At 50.0% G+C, this 22,048-nt stretch overlaps 1 protein-coding gene across 1 annotated transcript; it reads right to left on the bottom strand.

Moving 5' to 3' along the window:
* Positions 1 to 1,499: 1,499 nt before the first annotated feature.
* On the bottom strand, positions 1,500 to 21,828 carry LOC102823083 (endoplasmic reticulum mannosyl-oligosaccharide 1,2-alpha-mannosidase-like). The gene is made up of 14 exons (XM_006863786.1): positions 21,679 to 21,828; positions 18,888 to 18,996; positions 10,471 to 10,604; positions 8,874 to 9,006; positions 7,852 to 8,048; positions 7,662 to 7,770; positions 7,316 to 7,501; positions 6,323 to 6,471; positions 5,874 to 6,062; positions 3,239 to 3,429; positions 2,638 to 2,758; positions 2,115 to 2,312; positions 1,910 to 2,041; positions 1,500 to 1,703 (listed from the first exon to the last, which is right to left on the bottom strand). The coding sequence occupies exons 1-14, from the start codon at positions 21,826 to 21,828 to the stop codon at positions 1,500 to 1,502; spliced, it is 2,202 nt and encodes a 733-aa protein (XP_006863848.1).
* Between the last annotated feature and the right edge of the window lie 220 nt (positions 21,829 to 22,048).

Here is a 22,048-nt window from a genome sequence, read left to right as displayed (position 1 = left end):
GCCAGATGCTGCCCCCGCTGACATTTTACAAGTTGACAAAATGTAGCAAGGTGGGTGGCTTTAAGGAACACATTGGTTTCCGCAGAGTTCTGGAAACCAGAAGTCTGGATTCAGGACATCAGCAAGGACATACTCTGTCCACTCTAAGGGAAGGACTCCTTCTTACGGTCCAGCTCTGTAGCCCTGGGCGTTTCTTGGTGTTCCCGGTCTTGTGACTAGATGCTGACATACATACTGTGAATGTTTCCCTGGTTCTCTGGATGAAGGGATTAGGATTAGGAACTCCCCCCTTCTGCTGTAACTCCCTGACTCCATTGTTTACACCTTCAAAGGAAAACCCTAGTTCTCCAAACAAGGTCACATTCACAGGGGCAAACATTAGGACATCAATAGATCTTTTGGGGAGACAGAATCTACTGATGGAAAGACCACCCAGGTGACCCAGGGTGGGTGCTGTGTGTAACGCCAGAGGGGCTTGAGACGAAGCTCAGTCATGTGGACAGTGAGGAGGGCGTGGGACCCCCAGCAATGTCCCAGGTTATAGAAGCTGGAAGACACATGGGGGAGCACTGGGAAAGACAGCCCTGGGCTTGGGGAGCCTCCCTGCTGGCAGTAACTCTCACTGGCTACTCCTCCACACCACTTCCTGGCTCCATGGTGGGGGGGGGGGGGGACAACAGGAGCCTGAGCTCCCACCCCCTCCTAGCCCCTGCCTATGTGCTCCTGGGTAATTGTAATCTGTGTCCTGCCTTGTAAGCAGCTGTATCCATAAAAATAACAGCTGCTGGTACATTCCGCGAGTCCTGCCCGTGAGCTTGTGGACAAGGGTGCGTGGGCCTGTGAACCCACAATCCTGTCAAAGGGGAGAAGCCAGCTCCCTCCTCCATCTGTTTCGGAATGAACCCTGGCTCTCAGCAGGACTCACGTGAAGCCTGACATCAGCTTTCCTTCCCATCTCTACCCTCAGGTATCACAATAACCTGTAATAGTCAAATATCTAGGTAGAGCAAATCTATTTTTATCCCAACCTGAAAAGCCCCACTCCACCGGGCAACTGAGGGTAGATGGACAAGCCATCGCACTCTCCAAGTCTCTGCAGAGTGGTTGGAATCCTCAAGGCGCACGTGGACACACCAGCTGGCCCTGAGCCGATGACCCTGGGCCTAGCATTCCTCTCTGAACAGGACTCAGGTAGCCCAGACCCAGCGCAGGTGGACATCACGTCATGGTTAGACTGGTCTTGAGGAAGGAAGGAAGTTCTGGTGGGCTGGGCCAGCTGGACCCCACAGCGTGACTTACACTTCCATGTTCCTGATGGCTCCTGCCTGAGGAGGCCCAGGTGGGAAGCAGCTCAGAGCTGGGCCCCAAGGCTGGTCCTGGGCCCCGAGGGCATCGGCTGACTGTCCACTGGACCGTGTCCTGTCTGACCTGGAGTCCAATGGCTGAGGTCAAGGATGTTCCTCTAGATGTCCCATTGCTCCCGGCAGGGTCCCTAAGCCTTAGGTGGACGTCCAGATGGGCAGGGGGTGGGCTTCAGTGTTGAACACATAGGTGTCCAGACTGAGCAGGTTGGTGTCGTCAGAGAAGAGCAGGTACAGATACTTCAGTGTCTCCCCCAGAAAGAAACTCTCCATTTTGTCCCCGGGCTCTGGCCTCTTGGGGTCCTGGACATTGTTGATGGATGAGTAACCACCCGTGGGGACCTGTACAGCACCGAGTTCATGGACTCACCACTGTGTGGACACACCCGGCCCTCTCCACCCCCGGCTGAGCCCTTTAACACCCTCCCCTAAGAGTTCACCATCATGTAAGGAGCCCCCACCCCGTGAGAGAAGGTGCCCTTGAGTCTCGGCTGCCCCCTCCACAGGTGAGCAGGGGCGGGCCGAGCTCAGACAGCACGTGGCCTCACCCGCGTGTAGGTGTTGAAGCTCTGCAGGATCTCCCAGCCCCAGTCCTGGTACTTGCTGTCCCCTGTGCAGCGGTGCAGGTAGAACAGACTCTCCACCGTCTCTGGCCGCAGCAGGTTGTGTCTGTCCGCCGGCTGTAGGGAAGTGCAGGGTTAGCCAGGCGCTCGCCTGCAGGCCAGTCCTGTCCGGGGCCCTGCCAGCACTCACCTTGACCTCCACGTCCTGGTGACCGTCCTGGGCGACCACATTGAAGTGAGCGATCTCCGGACTCAGCCCTGTCTGCATCTGGCGGTTCATCTGGTAGCAGGTCTCCATCAGCGTCTTGGCCAGGTCCATGTGCTCGGCCGGCAGCCCGTGGTGGGCACCCAGAGCTAGCGTCCCAGGCAGGAAGCACACCAGGTGGTCCTGGAAAGAGAGGGGAGGGGGCCTTCAGCACTGCCAGCCGAGAGGACGAGGGTCCACACACGCAGAGCTGCCAGCATTAGGAGGGACAGACATGGGGAGACCATGCAGTTCTCAGCTGCCCACTGGGTGCTCATGGAGGGAGGGGCGAGGAGCAGCAGGAGGGACAAGGGCCGGCTCCCACTTACGACACAGTTCTGACAACAAGGACCTCTGGCCTCTGACCTCCACCCACAGCAGATCTGTGCTTCCAACACCTGAATGGGGAGCCAGGCACACAAACAGAAGGTGGCAGAGCCTGCAAGCCCAGCCCTGGGTCAGCACGCACCATCTTGGCGCTGAAGCGGCCGTGGGCAAGCTCCCCGATGAAGGTGAGCTTGCTGGGCTCCGAATGCCGCAGCAGGTGCCTCTTGACGCCCTCGATGGCCTCCACGTAGTCCTCCAGGAGCCTGTGGGAGAGCGTCGGGCCAGGTCCCCCTCAGACACTCTGAGGCCCAGTACCCCCCACCCTGAGGTCCTGGGAAACGGGCCTGGAAGGAAGGGGCCCCAACAGTCGTCTTGGCCCACAGCCCTACCTGCCCCCTCCCCCAGGTCCCTGGACACCTCCATTCTGGGCAGTCAGGCTACCAATGCAAACTGTCCTGGGGCCTCAACTGGGTCAGCGGTGGCCGTCCGCATCTAATATCTGCTCTGCAGGCAGAATTCTGAGTGATTCCACTGTCCTGTCCACGTCAGGAAACAGGGCGAAGATGCCACATGTCCAGCGCAGGAACCTCACAGCAAGGACACAGTCCAGGGGCCCCTGGGACCCCAGCTCCGTCCCCCCTTGTGGGAAGTCTGGGGTAAATGGGAAGCCTTTGTTCAGAGGCTGAGCCCGGGTCCCCTGAGCTCTGGGGGCCCCGCGTGCACTGGGCAGGGGAGACCCTCACTGCGGCTCCTTCTTCCCGCCCTGGATCCATTGTTTCAACAGGTACTCGTAATAGCTGTCGGCCCTGGCGCCCAGCGTGTACACTCCCAGGTGTGTGAAGTGACCGCTGTGGGTGTTGATGAACATGGGCACCAGCCCGTCCATCTTCCCGAACAACCAGTGGACGCGCCGCGTCACCTCCTGCACAACATCCTGAAGCAGGTGACAGGGAAAAGGACACCATAGGGAAGGAGGTGTGGGAGCCCTGGGTGACTGCCTCCTCTCAAGACTGATTTATTCCCAAAAGAGAATAGAGGAATCATGTTCCCCGGCCGGCCTCCAGCACCCCACATAACCAGTGTGCCTGGCAGGGGGTTCCAAAGGCCATGCATTCAAGGGTGCTTCAAAATGTCCTAAATTCACCGATTTACACTCCTGCCCCACCCCACTGAAACAATGGAAAATATGCAGAAACTTTCAGAATCAACTTTGCCAGAACTCTGGAAAATAGACTACGGTTTACAGTAACCAAGTGTATACTGAGTCCAGAAAAAGTCAATTTCAAACTTGAACTCCTTTTACTTGGAAAAGCCAGGTACCACACAGAATATGACAGCTGTCAATAATAAGGTTTTCCAGAGTTAACACATTATAACAGACAAACAGCCAGAGCGCCCCCTGGAGGCCAGGATGGCCAGACTTCATCTCTCATACTTCAGACATACTATCAGGAGGGACCAGTCCCCGGAGAAGGCTATCATGTTTGGTAAGGTGGAGCGTCAGAGAAACAGAGGAAGACCTCCAACACAGTGGGATTGGCACGGTGGCAGCAGCAATGGGCTTGTGAGGTTGGCCCAGGACCGAGAACAGGATCGCTATGAGTCGGTGTTGGCTCAATGGCACCTAAGAACAAGTAACAATATCCAAATATCCAGTTTTTAACAAAAAGTAGCAAGGCATACAAAGAATGAAGGAATGATAGCCTGTTCAAAAGAACAAAGTAAGGCAATAAAATCTGTCCCTTGAGGAAGCCCAGATATTGGGCATACTACACAAAATCTTTAAAATAACTTTAGTGGTTATGAATCGGGCTGTTAATCTCATGGTCAGCAGTTTGAAACTACCAGCTGTTCCACAGGAGAAAGATGAGACTTTCTTCTTCTGCCAAGATTTACAGCCTCAGAAACCCTGTACAGGGTCACTATGGGTCAGAACCAACTCCACGGCACATCACCACAACAATATGCACAAGAATTAAAAGAAATTAGGCAAACCACATCAGAACAAAATGAGAACATCAATAAAAAGATGAAAAAGTATAAAAACAAAGCAAAGGAGGAATTCTGAAGTTGAAAAGCTCATCACTGAGATGAAAAGTTGCTAGAGGGTTCTGCAGCATATTGGAGCTGATAAAAAGAAAACACCTATACAGTTAGACCGACTGAAATAACCAAGTATGAGCGGCAGTAAAAAGAGCAGATCTGGGCAGAGCCTAGGAGCCCTGAGAGATGGTGTCCACCAGGCACCATCCAGAGGACCAACATATGTATTATGGGGATCCTCCAAGCGGAAGGAGAAAGGGGCAAAAGAATAGTTGAAGACATAATGGCCGGAAACTCCCCAAATTTGATTAAAGAAATAAATGGATCTGCACGTACACGAAGTTCAATGAACTCCCAAGAGATAAGCTTAAAGAGAGCCACACCAAGACCAATTCAAATCCAACTGTCAAAAGGCAGAAACAGACGGGGAATCTTGAAGGCAGCCAGAGAGCAGCCCCTCCGCACACAGAAGGAGTCCTCGGTAAGATTCACTGTGGATTTCTCCCCAGAAAGCCTGGAGGCCCAAAGGCCTATTGAAAACAAATCCGTCAGTCAAAAATTCTGTCTTGCAAAATTAGCCTTCAGAATGAAGGAAAATTTAAGACATTTCCACATAAATCAACAGCTGAGGGATTAACAGCAGCCCTGCCTTACAAGAACTGCTGAATGAGTGTTTCAGGGAGACTCCATAGTAATTTGAACACATATGAAGACAGACAGATTGCCAGTACAGGCAATTTCATAGACACATGCAATGGATTGGATTGACGGCCTGAGAGTAGGGGGCCACACCCGGCCTGAGCTGATGAAGGGGGAGTTTCCCTGGGGTGCGTTGTTGTTTCTAAGTGCCATGGAGTTGGTTCTGGTTCATAGGGACCCTGTATAGGGCTTTAGAGGAGTGGTTGGTGGGTTTGAATCACCGACTTTGCGGTCTGGTGCCTATCCTACAGAGCTACATCAGGACTCTGTATGCATCGTCCTTTATCTTACAGGGAAGAATGAAGGGGGCAGAGAACGACCTCTCACCACCACAGAGAGCCAAGTGGACCTGGGCTCCCTGTGCTGAGACACCCAGCGGGACGCTAACGACAAGGACCGTTCCTGAGAAAACTCCCGTTGGAGCTGCTGCCCTGAGCTTGGATTTCAGTTCCTGCGAGGGGAGCAATCACGGCTGCGTGTTAGCGCATCCACTTGAGGGCCGCTTTAAAGAGCTGCCAAGACAGCAAACATAAAGGAGGCCTGTTTTATTGTGTTTCTGACATGTAACTCTACTTGGGAGTCTGATAAGACATAAAAGACACATGTAAAAATATCAGTGAAAATTATTGCAAATACCTGGAAGTGCATTTCTCCTGTGAGACGAGAGAGCTCCCGGAACTCTAACTGAATGCTGGTCACCTCGGCCACCGTGCTGTCTGAGGTCCACCGTGGAGGGTGGGCACTGCCAGTGCCGATGTTCACATCTGAGAATGGAATCTTAGAGGGAGTCCTGAATGCAGGCAAGAGCCGATTTCCAAAATCTTTCTGAGGAAGAAGAGCAGAGAACAAGGCCTTGGCCACACTTCACAGAACCAACGGGTCACCTGCTCCGTCCACTCAGGAGAGGAGAAGGGGCAGGGGGCTCCCACACCGCCCCAAACTCAGCTGCAGCAAAAATCAGCTAGAGCGCATGCGGCCGAGTGCCTGGTGTCTGTGGGCCTCAAGATACACACTCAGGTTATCCGAATGTGAACAACCGTCTCAGGGTCCCAGTTTAAGAGGCAGCCCGGGCCTCAGGCACTCACGGCTTTCTCCAGGAAGAGGCTGTCCCCAGTCAGGTGGTATGTGCTCAGCAGCCCCCCCAGGATCCGGATCGTGCTCTCAAACAGGTTGACATCCACGTCTTTCTGGAACTGCAACTTCTGGGACACCCACTTCCTGGCTTCTTCAAACTCTAGGACACAAACAACATAGGTTCCAGGAGGCAAGAAGCGGCCCTGCCCTTCCCTGCACTCTGGGGTCTACGTGGGGGCGTGGGCTTAGCTCCTGTACGGGCCTCCCTGTGTTCTGGGGGCTCCACAGCCAGCCCCGCATCCGCCAGGTCTAGGTGCTGACTGGACCCCTGCTGTGGTGCTGGGGGTTAATGCACTGGACTGTAAAGTCGGTTTGACCCGTAAGGTCGGTGGTTCAAGCTCACCAGACGCTCCTTGGAAACACTCTAAGTGGTCGCTATGGGTCGGAACCGACTCGACAGCACTAAACAGCAGATGCCGACTGGGGCTCCTGCAGGGACCTCCTCAGGTTCTCTGGGCCCATGTGCTGACTGGGGGTGTTTGCTCCTGACTCCCAGGGGGTCCCCACGTGTACAGATGAGAGGAGGCCAGCAGTGCAGGTGGGGACGTCCCTACACAAGAACACTACACATGGTCACCAAAGACCATCACACTAAGGACCATGAAAGTGGTTTCACTGGGGCGTTCAAGTGTTCAGAAACGTTGGGGAAGCTGAAAACATCGATTCACAACTAACTGTAGATGCTGCTTAGAGAGTCCTGGTGCTGCAGTGGTGAGGTGCGCAGCTACGAACCAAATGTCGGTGGTTCAAACCCACCCGCCGTCTGTGTCCATGGAGACCCTCTGGGGCAGTTCTACTCTGTCCTACAGTTGTCGCTGCGAGTCAGAATCGACTCGATGACCACGGGTCTCTGAGAGCCAGACCCCCACACAAGCTGCAGCTAAGGTGGACACAACACAGACCCCACTCCCTCTCCTCCTCGGCCACCCGGGAGCGGCAAGTACCTTTGGTCAGGCCCAGAATCCACATGGTGTCCAGGGCATCGACCAGGGTGAGGCCAAGGCCGAACCACTCGACAAAGGACCTGGACACGGGCCTTAGCTCATCGTGGCCCCACGCGTACTTGCGGTAGCCCTTCCATGCGTGCAGGAAGGCGTCCACCACCGCCTTCTGGCGCTTGTTCAGGGGAGCTGCAGGGTCAAGAGGACCACTCACTGGGGGTCCTGAGATCCCCCAGAAACACAGCGTGGGTGGGGAGGGGCCATCATCAGCTCACTGGGGTCCAGGTCCAGTCAACAGCAGTGAGAGGTGAAGATCAGGGACCAGACCACAGGGGACCCTCTGACCTACACTGGCTTACCAGGGCCTCGGTGCCCGTCTCTTGCTCTGCAGGGGAGATTTGGAACTGGACCATCCATGGCCTGTGGGCACTAGGGCATGTGATGGGAGCCAGGCTGTCCTGTGGACGAGCAGAGGCAGCAGAGCCCGTGGGGTGTTTGTGCACTTTGGGTGACCACTAGGCCCGGAGGAGTGCCTGAACCAGCAGAGAGTCACGCTGGGTCCTGTCCGCAGCAGATGGCTTCAGGGAGCAAGGGACGTCACAGCCATCAAAGCCCCCAGGTAGCCCTCCCCAGAGGTGGCAGCCAGATTGGGGAGCATTACCCTCGTTCATCTCTGTGAGTAGTTTGCACATGTGGGGCGTCATGGCACTTGGCACCTGGATGGCTTCACCCCAAACTGCTCAGAAGTGGGTGTGGGGGCAGCTCCTACTGACACCCACAGCCTGGCCAGCCCCCTAAGGGCCTATAGACCGTGTGCTTCCCCAGAGATCCTGAGGCTGCGAGTCTGGCTCTGGGGTTCCCCTCCCGCTCTGGGGCACTGGCTCCCCAACCCAGACAACACAAATGGCCTCGGGCAGGTACTTGAATACATGTCCCCAGTTGGTCACCCGCCTCTGGCATGGAGGACCGCTGTCTCCTCAGGGTGACAGTGTGACTACTCTGATGCTCTCAGTCTGTGAGGGGAGCCTGCTGGGATCTGCTCGGACACGAGTATGTGTTTCAAGGGCCCTTGTTTTTCACTTTGCATTATGAATTGGGTGAAGGTTTACAGAGCAGAGCGGTTTTCTGTTCAGACATGCTTTATTTCATGTCACTGATCATGGTCCCCACATGTGACCACATTCACCCCACTTGTACAGCCTGTCTGTGGGGCTCGCGTGCACACCGGCAGGCCACCTCTCTACTCACATGTGACTAGAGCTGCTTCAGGCTCCAGCCAGCTCTTGTGCCTGTGCTCCCCACCCATCACTGCAGTACGGACCCCCAAACCACCCCACAATGTTCCTCAGAGGTTGCTGGGGACAATTCTCACCAGTCTGTCTGAGAACAAGCATACCCAGGAATGAAGAAGAGTAACACTTGGGACCTTCGCACACTCAAAGGCTTTACTGGGACCCAGCACACGGGGGGCAGGGGCAGCATTTGGGGGTCCTGGTCATCTCTAGCTGAGTTTCTCAGATAAGGAAGCCCTAGGGCAGCACGTGCTCTGTTTCCAACGCACCTGTACCTGAGGCACGCTCTCGGGTGGCTCCATGCAACCCCTCTCTCTGCTCCTCAGCACCGCCCTGCTTGCTGTCGGTCATACCTTCATAAGGCAGGCTGGGGGGCCCCCGTCGGAAGTGCTTCCGAGGTGTCTACACAAAAATGAAGTCACAGGGGACACTCAGGCAGCTCCCAGGTACTAGTCTTTAATCCAGGACACTGCACGCCCTTCAAGGGCAGACAGCATGTGGGCTGGCCCGTCACAGGCGACTTCAGGGCTGATTTCCATTTCAAACACAACAGGCACCTGGCTCAGACCACACAGGACGGGGGACACTGCAGACTGACCTCTCTGGCCCTGGACACAGCATCCATGAGAACAGAGTGTCTGTCAGAGCTCCAGGCACCAATGGTGGGGCTGAAGGAGGCCAAGGCCCAGGGCCATTGCACCCACATCCCACCCGCACAGGCCAGTGTCCACACCTGGAGCAGGCGAGGCTCCGCCCGTGGAGAGGAAGGTGCTGCTGGTGAGTCTGAAAAGAGCGCTGCTGTTCACATCCAGGTACCATCATGAGAGACAACGCGGAGCTGGGCCCACTTGGCTCGTGCACCTCCACCCCTCGAGAAGCCTTGTCCACAGCTCCGTGGAGGCACAGGTATATCCTAAGCCATCCGTGAAGGTTCATCTCTGTCTCTAACTCTCATCTCTAGAGTTCGACTCATGTCTGATTTCCATCTCCTGTGTAGCAGTTTCCACACGTGGACTTCCATGCCAGTGGTCACTCTAACATCCATCCTCTCGGCTGCTGTCCCTTATGGAGCACTCCTGGCCTGTAATTTTCCCACCTCTTGGTGGCCTGTGATTGGATGCCTGATGTTGTAGATTTCTCTGTGTTGGGGGCTACAGACCTGTGTGACCTGCGTGTTCCTATCTGTATAACACGTGTCTGCAGCTGAGTCGGTGGAATGCTAGGATCCATTCGGTCTGACTTGTAGGATTTGGGAGCCGAGCTGTTTCCCCCAAGGGTATTAGCAGTGCCCTGGCAGCTTGCTGAGACTAGTCCTACGGTTTCCGTCCTCAGTCTGGGTGTTTCCACACCTACGGGCGGACCACCCGGCCCTAACACAGCACACACACCAGCACCTCTGCAGGGCTCTGTCCTCCCCAACAAGATGGCTCTTCACCCGGCAGCCCATTCCTGTCCGAGCGCCTCTGACTCTCAGTCTGTCCTCCTGAGCTCCTTCCCTGGCCACTGCACAGTGCCCTCTCAAGGCAGGAAGCTGGGCCTGGGTGGGGCTCACGTGTTTGCTAGGCACAGAAACCCGCTGCCTCCCGTAGTTTGCCTGGGTTTTGTTTGTTTCAGCTAGGATAGTGAATTCGGTTCTGTTACTCCATCTTGGCTGAAAGATTAGTCCCTTGTCTACCTTATAAACATCAGCACAGAGAAGAAGGAATATTCTAATGTCCCCAGGCTCTATCCACCAGCCTCGCATGAGACAGAGAAAGATCAGAAAACATCAAACAAACCGCTAGAAGGGGTAAGTCTTCTCAATCTGTTGGAAACATTATTTCCTGAAAGTGCCTTTGAACTGCACGGTATGGTTCATTCAAGTACCTGAGGCGGAGTCTCCGGGGAGCCTTGGGCAGCACCCGCCGTCTGGGGAACCGGCAGGACAGGAGGGTGCGCTGGCTTCAGTCCAGACACGTCTGCTCGCAGCTTCTGTTTTTCCGACGACCTGTCATTCAGGGCTAAACAGGAAAATACGGTTTATCACAGAATACGGTAGGAGGCCTAAAAGAGATGGAAAGGACCTCATGGAAACCATCTGGACAGGCATTACTCATCCCGGAAGGGCAGTGTGAGACCTCAGAGAGGCTCGGGGTTGCATTCAAGAGTTGCTCAAAGGGATCACATGTTTTTCAAAGTTTTTGTCCCGACCAAGTCCAAATTAAACCCACATTCCCAAAGGTTCCACCTTAGGGAAAATCCTAAAATGAAACGTTTGGCAATGTGGGTTTAATTCCAGAGAGTCCAATATGGTGACCAACAGGCAGTTCATTGGAGCTCCACGGCCCCAAGTCAGCAGCAGCAGAAGAGATGGTCTACAGCCTTACAACACGGCCTGGCCCTTGCCCACCAAGCAGTACTGGGCATCGTGGATGTGAGGTGATAGCTGTCCATTGAGCATCCACCTCGTGGCCTGTTTCCACGGCAGAGAGGAAGGAGATGCCAGGATTCCCACGGCAACAGCTAAGCCCCCTCTAAGGCCTCATCGTTAAAAGGAATATTTTGATTTGCTACCAATCAGCTGCCCTCTGAGCTGTCCTGATGCTGTTCAAGGTAGAAGGCACACTAACTACTCCTAGTAACCGCCAACAAATAACCAATCCTAGCAGGGTCATCCATGGTAGATAGGTTCTAACAGCGTGGCTAGACTAAGACAGACTGAAAGAGGGACTGGAAATCTACTTCTGAAAAAAACTGGCCAGTGAAACTGTGAGAAGCTTTTGTGTCAACTTGACTGGGCCACCTGGATTCTCAGCAGTTTAGCAGCTAAGATGTGGTGGCCTCCCAAGATGGGATCTCATATAATGTAATCAGCCCATGATGTCATCTAATGTGATCAGCTCTGATCTGATGTAATTATTGTCATTCCTAGGATGTGAAGGAGGCTGGAGACAATCTGCAGGATTAGGTGGTATCCTGAGCCAATCTCTTTGGAGATATAAAAGCGATTAAACAAACAAGCAGAGCTCGGAGGGACCTACCACCACCAAGAGGAGTCCTGGGGTGGAGCTGTGGGTTAATGCACTAGACTGCAAAGCCGTTTGAACTGCAAGGTCGGTGGTTCAAGCTCACTAGCTGCTCCTTGGAAACCCTAGACAGGGTCACTATGGGTCGGAACCGACTCGATGGCACTTCACAACAACAACCACCACCAAGGCAGAAGAGTCAGGAGTTGACCTGGGGTCCCTGCCCTGGGAAGCTCCCGGATCCAGAGGAAGATTGGTGCCGAGACCCATGGAGATCTCCAAGGAATGCTGGGCCTTCAGAAGCTGAAAGGAAACAAGGACCTTTGTCCAGAGCTGACAAAGAAAACCTCCCCCTAGAGCAGGCACCCTACATTTGGATGTCTAGCCTCCCAACTGTGGGAGAATCCATTTCATCTCCCTGCGGTATTTTTGTTGTGGGCGTACTAGGGCGTACTAGAGACTGAAATGGAATTCTCCTGAGTATCAGAGTGGGACACTGTCTTATATAATGCCAGAAGACACTCAAAATAAGACCGGGGAAGAGCTGCCTCCACACGGAAGAGTCGACCTGAATGATGTGCATGGAGACGAGTAAAGTTGTCAAGACCTTCATTTACTGAGGTGGCATAACTCATGATAAGAATCAGCTTCAAAAATCCACTAATAACCAGAATGTGAAATGTACAAAGCATGAATTGAGGAAAATTGGAAGTCATAAAAAAATGAATGGAATGTATCAAGATTGAAGTACTAGCTACTAATGACCTGAAATGGACTGGTATTGGCCATTTTGCATCAGATAATTATATGCTCTAAAATGCCAGGAAAGTCAAATTAAGTAAAAATAGTATTGCATTCATTGTCAAAAAGAATGTTTCACGATCTATCCTGAATTACAAGCCTGTCACTGATAGGATAATATCCACACATCCACAAGGAGGACCAGTTAATATGACTGTTACTCCAATTTACACACCAACCACTAACGCCAAAGAAGAAGAAATTGAATATTTTTACCAAGTTTTGCAGTATAAATTTGATGAAACATGTAATCAAAATGCATGGATAATAAATATTACTGGTGAATGGAATACAAAAGTTGGGGAAAAGGAGGCTCTATGGCTGGAAAATATGGCTTTGATTATAGTAATGATGCCAGAGATTTGTTGATAAATTTTTGCAATATCAACAACTGATTCACTGCAGATGCCTTTTGTCAACAACAGTCCTGGTATGGTACTGTAGGTTAAGCACTGAACTGCTAACCAGAGGGTTGGCAGTTCAAATCCACCAGCCACTCCTTAGAAATTCTATCAGAGACACTACGAGTAGGAGCCGACTCGATGGCATTAACAACAGCAATGGACACGTGGAGGGGTCCAAGTATGGCAGGATAAGCAAGGTTGGCAGTTCAAACCCACCAGCTTCTCCTTGGAATGCCCTGTACAAGGTTGCTATGAGACAGAACTGACTCAGCACTTAACAATAACATACACATAGATTTCACCAGGTGGAATACACAGAAACCGAATCGACTCCATCTGTTGAAGGAAATGATGGAGAAGCTTCATATCATCAGTCAAGACAAGGTCAGAACTAACTGTGGACACAACATCAACTGCCCACATGTAAGTTGAAACTGAGTGAAGAAAATGAAAACAAGTCTGTATCAAAGACTGAACTCGAGTACATCCCACCTGAATTTAGAGAGTATCTGAAGTCTAGACCTGATGCATTGAATATTACTGATCAAAGACCAGATGTGAAATTGATCTTGCACCATCCTTACCACTGACACGCTTGAGCCTACTGTTGTTAACACTGTGCCAATCCATCTTATTGGGGGGTCTTCCTCTTGTTTGTTGACCCTCCACTTTATCAAGTATGATGTCCTTCTCCAGGGACTGATCCCTCTTCATAACATGTCCAAAGTTGAGAGACGAAGTCTCGATATCCTAGCTTCCATGGAACATTCTGGCTTTACTTCTGCCAACACAGATTTGTTTGTTCTTCTGGCAGCCATGATACTTTTAATATTCTATAACACCATAATTCAAATGCATCAATTCTTCTATGGTCTTCCTTATTCATTGTACAACTTTCACATGTATATGAGGCTATTGAAAATACCATGACTTACGTCAGGCTCCCCTTAGCCCTCAAACCAGTAATTTTGCTCTTAAACACTTTAAAAGATGTCTTGTGCCACAGATTTGCCTAATGTGATAGAGTGTTTCATTTCTTGACTACTGCTTCCGTGAGTGTTGGTAGTAGATCCAAACAAAATGAAGTCTTTGACAGCATCAAAGTTTTCTCCACTTGTCATGGTGTCATTTATTAGTCCAGTGGTGAGGATTTTTGTTTTCTTTATACTGAGGTACAACCCCTACCAAAGATGGTGGTCTTTGATTTTTATCAGTAAGTATTTTAAGTCCTCTTCACTTTCAGCAAGCACGGTTGTATCATTTGCATATCACAGGTTGTTAATGAGTCTTCCTCCAATCCTGATGCCACATTCTTTTTCATATAATCCAGCTTTACAGATTACCTGCTCAGCATATTGATTAAATATGCTAAAAGAATACAACCTGATGGACAGCTTTCCTGATCTTAAGTCATTCAGTAGCCCTTGATCTATTAGAACTGCTGCCTCTTGGTTTATGTACAGGTTCTTCATGAGCACAATTAAGTGTTTTGTAATACCCATTCTTCAGTGTTCTCCATAGCTTGTCATGATCTACACAGTTGAAAGTCTCTGGATAGTCAACAAAGCACAAGTAAACATCTTTCTGGTATTCTGTGCTTTCAGCCAAGGTCCATCTGATGTCAGCCATGCTATTCCTCGTTCCATGGCCTCGTCTAAATCTGGCCTCAATCTCTGGTAGTTCCCTGTTGATGTACTTTTGCAGCTGCTTGCGAATTCTTGTGAATTCTTGTTAGCAAAACTTCAGCTGCATGTGATATTGATGATATTGGTCAATGACTTCCACATTCTGTTGGGTCACCTCTCTTTGAAATGGGCACAAATGTGGATCTCTTCCAGTCAGTTAGCCAGGTATTTGTCTTCCAAGTTTCTTGGCATAGATGAGTGTCTCCAGTGCCACTGGAGCCTTGTTCTTTGTCACCGGAGCCTTGTTCTTTGTTAATGCCTTCTGTGTAGCTTGGACTTCTTCCTTCAGTACCATTTGTCCTTGATTATATACTACCTCTTGAAATGTTTGAATAGTGAGCATTTCTTTTTGATACAATGACTGTGTTTTCCTTCCATCTTTTTTTTTATGCTTTCTACATCGTTCAGTATTTTGCCCATAGAATCCTTCAATATTGCAACCCCAGGCTTGCATTTTTCTCTTCAGGTCTTTCAGCTTGAGAAATGCTGAGCATGTTCTTCCCGTGTTGGTTTTTAATTCCAAGTCTCTGTACATTTCATTCTAATACTGGACTTTGTTTTCTCAAGCTGACCTTTTAACTGTTCAACTCCTTTACCTCCTCATTTCTTCCATTTGCTTTAGCTTCGCTATACGTAACAGCAAGTTGAAGAGTCTTTTCTGAGATCCATTTTGGTCTTTTCTTTTAATGACCTTTTGCTTTCCTCCTGTATGAGTTCTTGATGTCATCCCACAGCTCTTCTGGTCTTTGGTCATAGTGTCTAATGCATCTAATTTGTTCTTGAGATGGTCTTGAAATTCAGGTGGGATACACTCAGGGTCATATTTTGAATCTCTTGGACTTATTTTAATTTTCTTCAGATTCAGCCTTAACTTGCATATGAACAATTGATGTTCTGTTCCACAGTCTGCCCCTGGCTTTAGTTTGGCTGATGATATGGAGCTTTTCCACCATCTCTTCCAACAGATGGAGTCCATTTACACACTGTGTGGTCCATCTGGTGAGGTCCATGTGTATAGTCATCTTTGATGTTGTTTTAAAAGATATTTGCAATGAGTAACTCATTGGTCTTGCAAAATTCTATCACGCAATTTCCAGCATTATTACTGTCACCAACGCAAAAATTTTCCAACTACTGATCCTTCATCTTTGTTTCCAGACTTTGCATTCCAATCTCCAGTAATTACCAATACATCTTGATTGCATGTTTGATCAATTGCTGATTGAAGAAGTAGATAGAATTCTTCAGTTTCACCCTCACTGACGTAAGTGGTTGGTGCGTAAATTTGAATTACAGTGGTATTAACTGGGCTTCCTGGTAGGCCCAGTTAATCTTATCACAGGCACCACTGTACTTCAGCATCTTGAAATGTTCTTTTTGATGATGAATGCAATGTCATCACACTTGAATTTGTCATTTTGCAGAGTAAACCATATGACTATCAGATTCAAAATGGCCAGTATCAGTCCATTTAAATTCACTAATGCCTACCATTGAAGAGCAATGAGTCAGCTTGAGGACTAAGGTGTGCCTGACCCAACAAGGTATTTTCAAAAACCTCATATGCACGAGAAAGCTGGACAGTGAATAAGGAAGACCGTAGAAAAACTGGTGCATTTGGCTTATGGTGGTGGAGAAGAATATTGAAAGTACCATGGGCTACCAAAAGAACCAACAGATCTGTGTTGGAAGAAGTGCACCCAGAGTGCTCCTTGGAGGCCAGGGTGGCCAAACTTCGTCTCTCATACTTCAGACATATTGTCAGGAGGGACCAGTCACTGGAGAAGGATGTCATATTTGGTAAGGTGGAGGGTCAGAGAAAGGGAGAAGATGGATTGGCAGGGTGGCAGCATCAATGGGCTCTAGCATGGCAACAATAGTGAGGTTGGCCCAGGACCAGGCAGTGTGTTGTTCTGTTGCGCATGGGGTTGCTATGAGTTGTCACTGACTCAATGGCACTTAACAACAACAACGATTACCATATCAATCTTTATGAGTTCCATTTGACAATTTCCAATTTTCCTAGATTCATACTTCGTACAGTCCATGTTGTGATTATTAATGGGTGCTTTCAGCTGTTTCTCCTCATTTTGAGTTGTGCCCTATCAGCATACGAAGGTCCCGAAAACTTTACTCCATTCATGTCAACATGGTCAACTCTGCTTTGAAGAGGCAGTTTTTCCCCAATTGTATTTTGAGTTCCTTCCTTCCATCCTTAGGAGTTCATCTTCTGGCACAATATTTGTCAATGTTCCACTGCTGTTCATAAGGTTTTCAGTGGCTAAACATTCAGAGATAGTCCGCCTCTCCTTCTTCCTAGTCTGTCTTCGTCTGGAAGCTCAGCTGAAACCTGTCCATCACGGGTGACCCTGCTGGGATTTACATACTGGTGACATAGTTTCCAGCATCACAGCAACACGCAAACCACCACAGTATGACAAGCTGACAGACAAGAAGAAGTATATCCTAGATGAAGCAAAAAGTCATTAAAAAGACAGGGAAGGAAAAAGGCCAACATGAATATCAGAAGAGACTCTGGAACTTGCTCTTGAACATAGAGCACCTAAAGTGATTTCAATAAATGAGGTAAAAGAGCTGAAGAGAAGATTTCCAAGGGCAGCTCAAGAAGACAAAGTAAAGTATTATAATGAAATGTGCAAAGACCCTGGGTTAGAAAACCAAAAGGGGAAGAAAAAAAACATTTAGCATTTCTCAAGTTTAAAGAACTGGAAAAACCCCTAAAACCTCAAGTTGCAATACTGACAAATTCTATAGGCAAAATCTTTCATGACAAAGGGAGAATCACAAGATGATTGAAGAAATCGTGTAGATTCACAGTACCAAAAACAACTGGTTGCCATTCGGGCATTTTCAGAAGGTACTAAATGACGACCAAGAACCAATGGTCCTGAAGGAAGACGCCCAAACCACACTGAAGGCATTGGGAAACAACACGGCCCCAGGAAATGAAGGAATACCAATGGAGATGTTGCAACTAACTGATGCATCATGGGAAGTGCTCGCTCATCTGTGCCAAGAAAATTGGAAGACAACCACTGGCCCCATCGACTGGAAGGATCCATATTTGTGCCCCTTCCAAAGAAAGGTGACCCAACAGAATGCAGACATTATCCAACAGTATCTTTATGATTACATACAAGCGACATTGTGCTGCAGTGCATTGAAAGGGAACGGCCAAAAATTTCAGCCAAATTCAGAAGAAGATGTGAAACGAGGGATATCACTGCTAATGTCACATGGATTTTGACTGAAAGCAGAGAATACCAGAAAGATGTTAACCTGTGTGCTATTGGCTATGCAAAGGCATTCAACTGTGTGGACAATAACACATTTTGGCTACTTTGGTGCAGAACGGAAATGCCAGAAGAGTTCATTGAGTTCGTGTGGAACCTATACATAGACCAGAGGCAGTTGTTAGATCAGAACAAAGGGATCCCACAGGATTTAAAATCAGTAAAGGTGTGTTTCAGGGTTGTATCCTTTCACCATAGTTGCTCAGTCTGTATCTGAACAAATAATCCAAGAAGCTGGAGTGAAGAAGAACGTGGCATCGGGATTGGAGGAAGACTCATAATCACCTGCGACCCGCAGATGATACAAGTTTGCTTGCTAGAAAGGAAGAAGATTGAAGTACTTCCTGATGAAGAAAGAGCACAGCCTTCAGTATGGATTGCACGTTAATGGAAAGAAAACAAAATCCTCACATCTGGACTCTACATAACATCATGATAAGTAGAGAAAAGATTGAAGTTGTCAAAGATTTTATTTTACTTTGACCCACAATAAACTCTCATGGAAGCAAGCAGTCAAGAAATCAAAAGACATACTGCACTGGACAATCTACTGCAAAAGATATCTTTAAAGTGTTAAAAACAAACCTGTCACCTTGAGGACTAAGGTGCGCCTGACCCAAGCCATGGTGTTTCCAATCACGTCGTATGCATGTGAAAGCTGGATGATGAATGAATAAGGAAGACCAAAGCACTGATACCTTGGAACAATGATGTTGACAGAAAGTGGACTTCCAGAAGAATGAACAAATCTGTGTTGGAAGTCCAATAGAAAGAAGGACGGGGAGACTTTAGCTCACACATATTGGCCATGTGATCAGGAGAGACCAGTCCATGGAGAGGGACATCGTGCTTGGTAGAGGGCCAGAGACAAAGAGGAAGACCCCCAACCAAAGGGATGGACACAGTGGCTACTACAATGTACTCAAGCATGGCAAGGATTGTGAGGTTGGCATAGGACTGGGCAGCGCTTGGTTCACCGGGTCACTCCGAGTTGGAACTGACTTGATGGCACCTAACAACAAGGAGACCCCACTCAACACAAGCATCGTTTGAAGGTACAGGCAGTTCAAGTACCTTTCCAGTGGTCAGCCGTATTCACGTAGAACAAGAGTCCACAGATCATCAGAAAAGCAACGAGGAGGAGAAGGACATTCCGCTGTAATGGAGAACCTTGCTTCTGTTTCTAAGGGTGGAAAAGACAATGACATTTTTTACTGAAAATCTCTTCACCCATCACATATTCTGTGAGGACTATGAGTAAATCCGACAGTACGGTATGTATTTCCGCTTACACTGCCCTGGGAGAAGTTCCCTCTCCGGAGCAAGCGTGCTTGGACACACTGCTGTTGTTGGTAAGTGCCTTCAAGTCAGTCCCAACCCATAGCGTCCCTCTTTAGGGTTTATGAGTGGCTGGTGAATTTGAATCGCTGACCCTAAGGTTCCAACCAACTTTGCAGCCCAGCGCGTTAACCCACAGCACCACACTAGGACTCCATGGACGACATTCCAGGTGAGGCAGTTTAGGGGCAGCCGTCAGATGGGAACCGTTTTTGTCCCAGAGCAGAGGTTGGAGGCAGACTCTACGTCCCCATGTTTCGGACTCAGACACCCTGGCCCAGGCAGACACCTGCTCACCAGTAGAAGGTGTCAGTGTACTTCACACACAGATCACCACGACACACCAGAAGTTAGACAAGGTGGGTTTATTGCTGATGCAACCAAGGGAGACCTCACGCTATGGGAAGGAAGCCTCCAAGGGTCTCAGGCAGACAGTAATAGAATCAGGGGCTGCTTTTTGTCTTTTCAGTACCCCACCTGGCCAAGGGCAGATACAGTAAGGATGCAGGACATGATTTCATGGTTTCTTGATTTTCACCATCATGGAGATTTTGTTAAGAAAAGCGTCCATGGAATTACTAACTGCTCCATGGCCAATCTCTTCTTTTGCTTCTGTTAGATGAAGTCGTAGAACCATTTTCTGTGTAGAAGTATTTACAACTCTAGACAGAACACATACGCTAATGGTAACATAGGCCATTTTTAGAAACAAAATGAATATTCACCTTGAAGTCAATGACCCATATTATAAAATCAGGCACTGAAAAAGGTGCTGGGGTTCCACTGGTCTAAGAATGTCACATAACTTTCATTTCCTCTTTATCAGTCTCATCACAAACTATTTTATTGGCCTTGTCATATTTGTAAACCGTTAGGAAGGGCTCTACTACAACTGGAAGGTTGGCAGTTCAAACCCTCACAGAGGAAACAAGCTCTGGTGGCCTGTTTGAGAGAGCCGTCTTTCGTTTGCTGCCTTTGAGAGAAGTGTCCTGACGGCTTCCAGGCTAGCGCCAGAAACGAGCTCCAATGCATGCTGGGTAGTTGTGCCAACCCCACTGGAGAACTGCAGCCCACAGTGTTCTGAGGAGGGATCAATGATGCCTTCCAGCAGTTTCTGTCTGGATAATCCTGGTGGCTTCTGGGTATTCTTTGCCTGGAAACATGATTTACTGGAAGGAGGCTAGTTTGAAATAATCAGAGGTCTCTTCTCAATTCCTCTGAACACACAGGCCTAGTTAGGTGAGACAGACGGGCAGACACTGAAAGTCCACGTGAGAACAGCTCCCTAGCGGAGTACTGGCAGCATGTTGCCTTTGTGTCTCTCAAGAGGCACAAGGCGCCAGCGGTATTTCACAGTCCCCAAGTCAGCCCAGGCCACTCCTAAAAGACGAGGCCTTGCTGGTAGGATTGCAGAGGCCTCAGCAGAAGTGTTTGGTTGGTACAAGGGTGGTGTTGCTGTTAAGTCAGTTCCAGCTCATACCGATACTAGCTAAGGTTTCCAAGAAGCAGCTGGTGGGTTTGAACACCTGACCTTGTGGTTAGCAGTCCAGCGCTTATCCTACAGCACCACGTGAGGGTAAGGCCCAGTTTTTATGAGAGTAAAAGCTGGGGTTCATGAGACCAGGGCACCCGAGGGACCTGTGAAAGGACCTATCTCGGGAAGACAAGAGTTGACTTTTCCTTAAGTGGCAGAAGGAGACAGTGAGGGTTAGAAAGAGGAGGATGAAGATTAAAAAGCAAGACCCACAGGCATCGAATTGACAGGGAAGACTTTATTAGTGTTTCTTGTCACGTAGGAGTCCTGGTGTGGTGCTGTGGTTAAAGCACTGGACTGCAAAGTCAGTCGGAATTGCAAGGTCGGCGGTTCGAGCTCACCCACTGCTCCTTGGAACCCCTATAGAGGGTCTCTATGAGTCAGAACCGACTCGATGGCACTTACCAACCAAGGAGTACAAAAGCAACGTCAGTTGAGGACTAAGGTGCACCTTACCCATGTTATATGCACGTGAAGTTGGACAACGAATAAGGAAAGCCGGAGGCAGACGCATTGGAATTACGGTGGCTCCGTAGGTCCAACTCTGGACTGCGAACCCCGAGGTTGGTGATTGACTCGGCAAAGACTTACAACCTCGGAAACCCTATGCACGGTCGCTAGGGGTCGGACTCAACAGCACTTAGCCACAAAGATAAGCCTGTCCTCGGAACCGTCCGGAGTGGATCGCTATGGGTGACAGCCTGTCCTCGGAACCGTCCGGAGTGGATCACTATGGGTGACAGCCTGTCCTCGGAACCGTCCGGAGTGGATCACTATGGGTGACATCACCTCCGCGACGGGGCAGGGTCTGTGCCGACGGCGAGGCAGTGGCCCTGGTCTCCCGTGGCTGGGACGCGGTGTGCGCCCGAGCGTCAGGCCGCAGGTAGCCACACTGAGGCTGACTCCCCCAAACCAGAGCTGCCGGTTTCCTTCTCGTGAGGTGCCACCCCGGGCCCCCCTTTCGGCAGCAGGGAGAGTGACCAGGACCCTCACCCTCCAGCACGAGTGCCACCGCCAGCCTCTGCTGTTGCAGCTCTCGCCCAGCCTCAGCGTCGGGGTCAGCGAGATGAAGTGCCCCTGCGCTGGCGGGTAAATGGGCGCAGCGGTGGACACGGCCCGGGAGACCCCGCCCACTGGGGGCATCAGGAAGCCCGGCTCCTCCTACACCCACGGGCAACCATGGCGCCTGCGTCAACAGAGCTGCGTTCGCGAACACATCCTGAACACACTGCGCCTGCGCTAACTCCGGACTAGCGCTTGCGCTATAAATTCATGTCCCCCCCCTCCCCCCGTGGCAATTGTGCTGTCGTTGTTATGTGCCCTGGAGTTCGGTTTGACTCATAGCGACCCTGCATAGGGTTTC

The sequence above is a fragment of the Chrysochloris asiatica genome, unplaced genomic scaffold (assembly GCF_000296735.1).
Source record: "Chrysochloris asiatica unplaced genomic scaffold, ChrAsi1.0 scaffold00056, whole genome shotgun sequence".
NCBI lineage: Eukaryota > Metazoa > Chordata > Mammalia > Afrosoricida > Chrysochloridae > Chrysochloris > Chrysochloris asiatica.
Note: the sequence above shows the minus strand (reverse complement) of the source record. Positions and strands in the feature narration are given on the sequence as shown.

What these genes read in the sequence shown, in the direction of transcription:
- LOC102823083 (XM_006863786.1), bottom strand. Translation starts at nt 21,828, where the DNA reads ATGCCCCCAGTGGGCGGGGTCTCCCGGGCCGTGTCCACCGCTGCGCCC. An exon ending in TACGGCTGACCACTGGAAAG is followed by an intron (nt 10,605 to 18,887) that starts GTACTTGAACTG and finishes TTTCCTGTTTAG; the next exon opens with CCCTGAATGACAGGTCGTCG. An exon ending in CCCCGGAGACTCCGCCTCAG is followed by an intron (nt 9,007 to 10,470) that starts GTACTTGAATGA and finishes ATTTTTGTGTAG; the next exon opens with ACACCTCGGAAGCACTTCCG.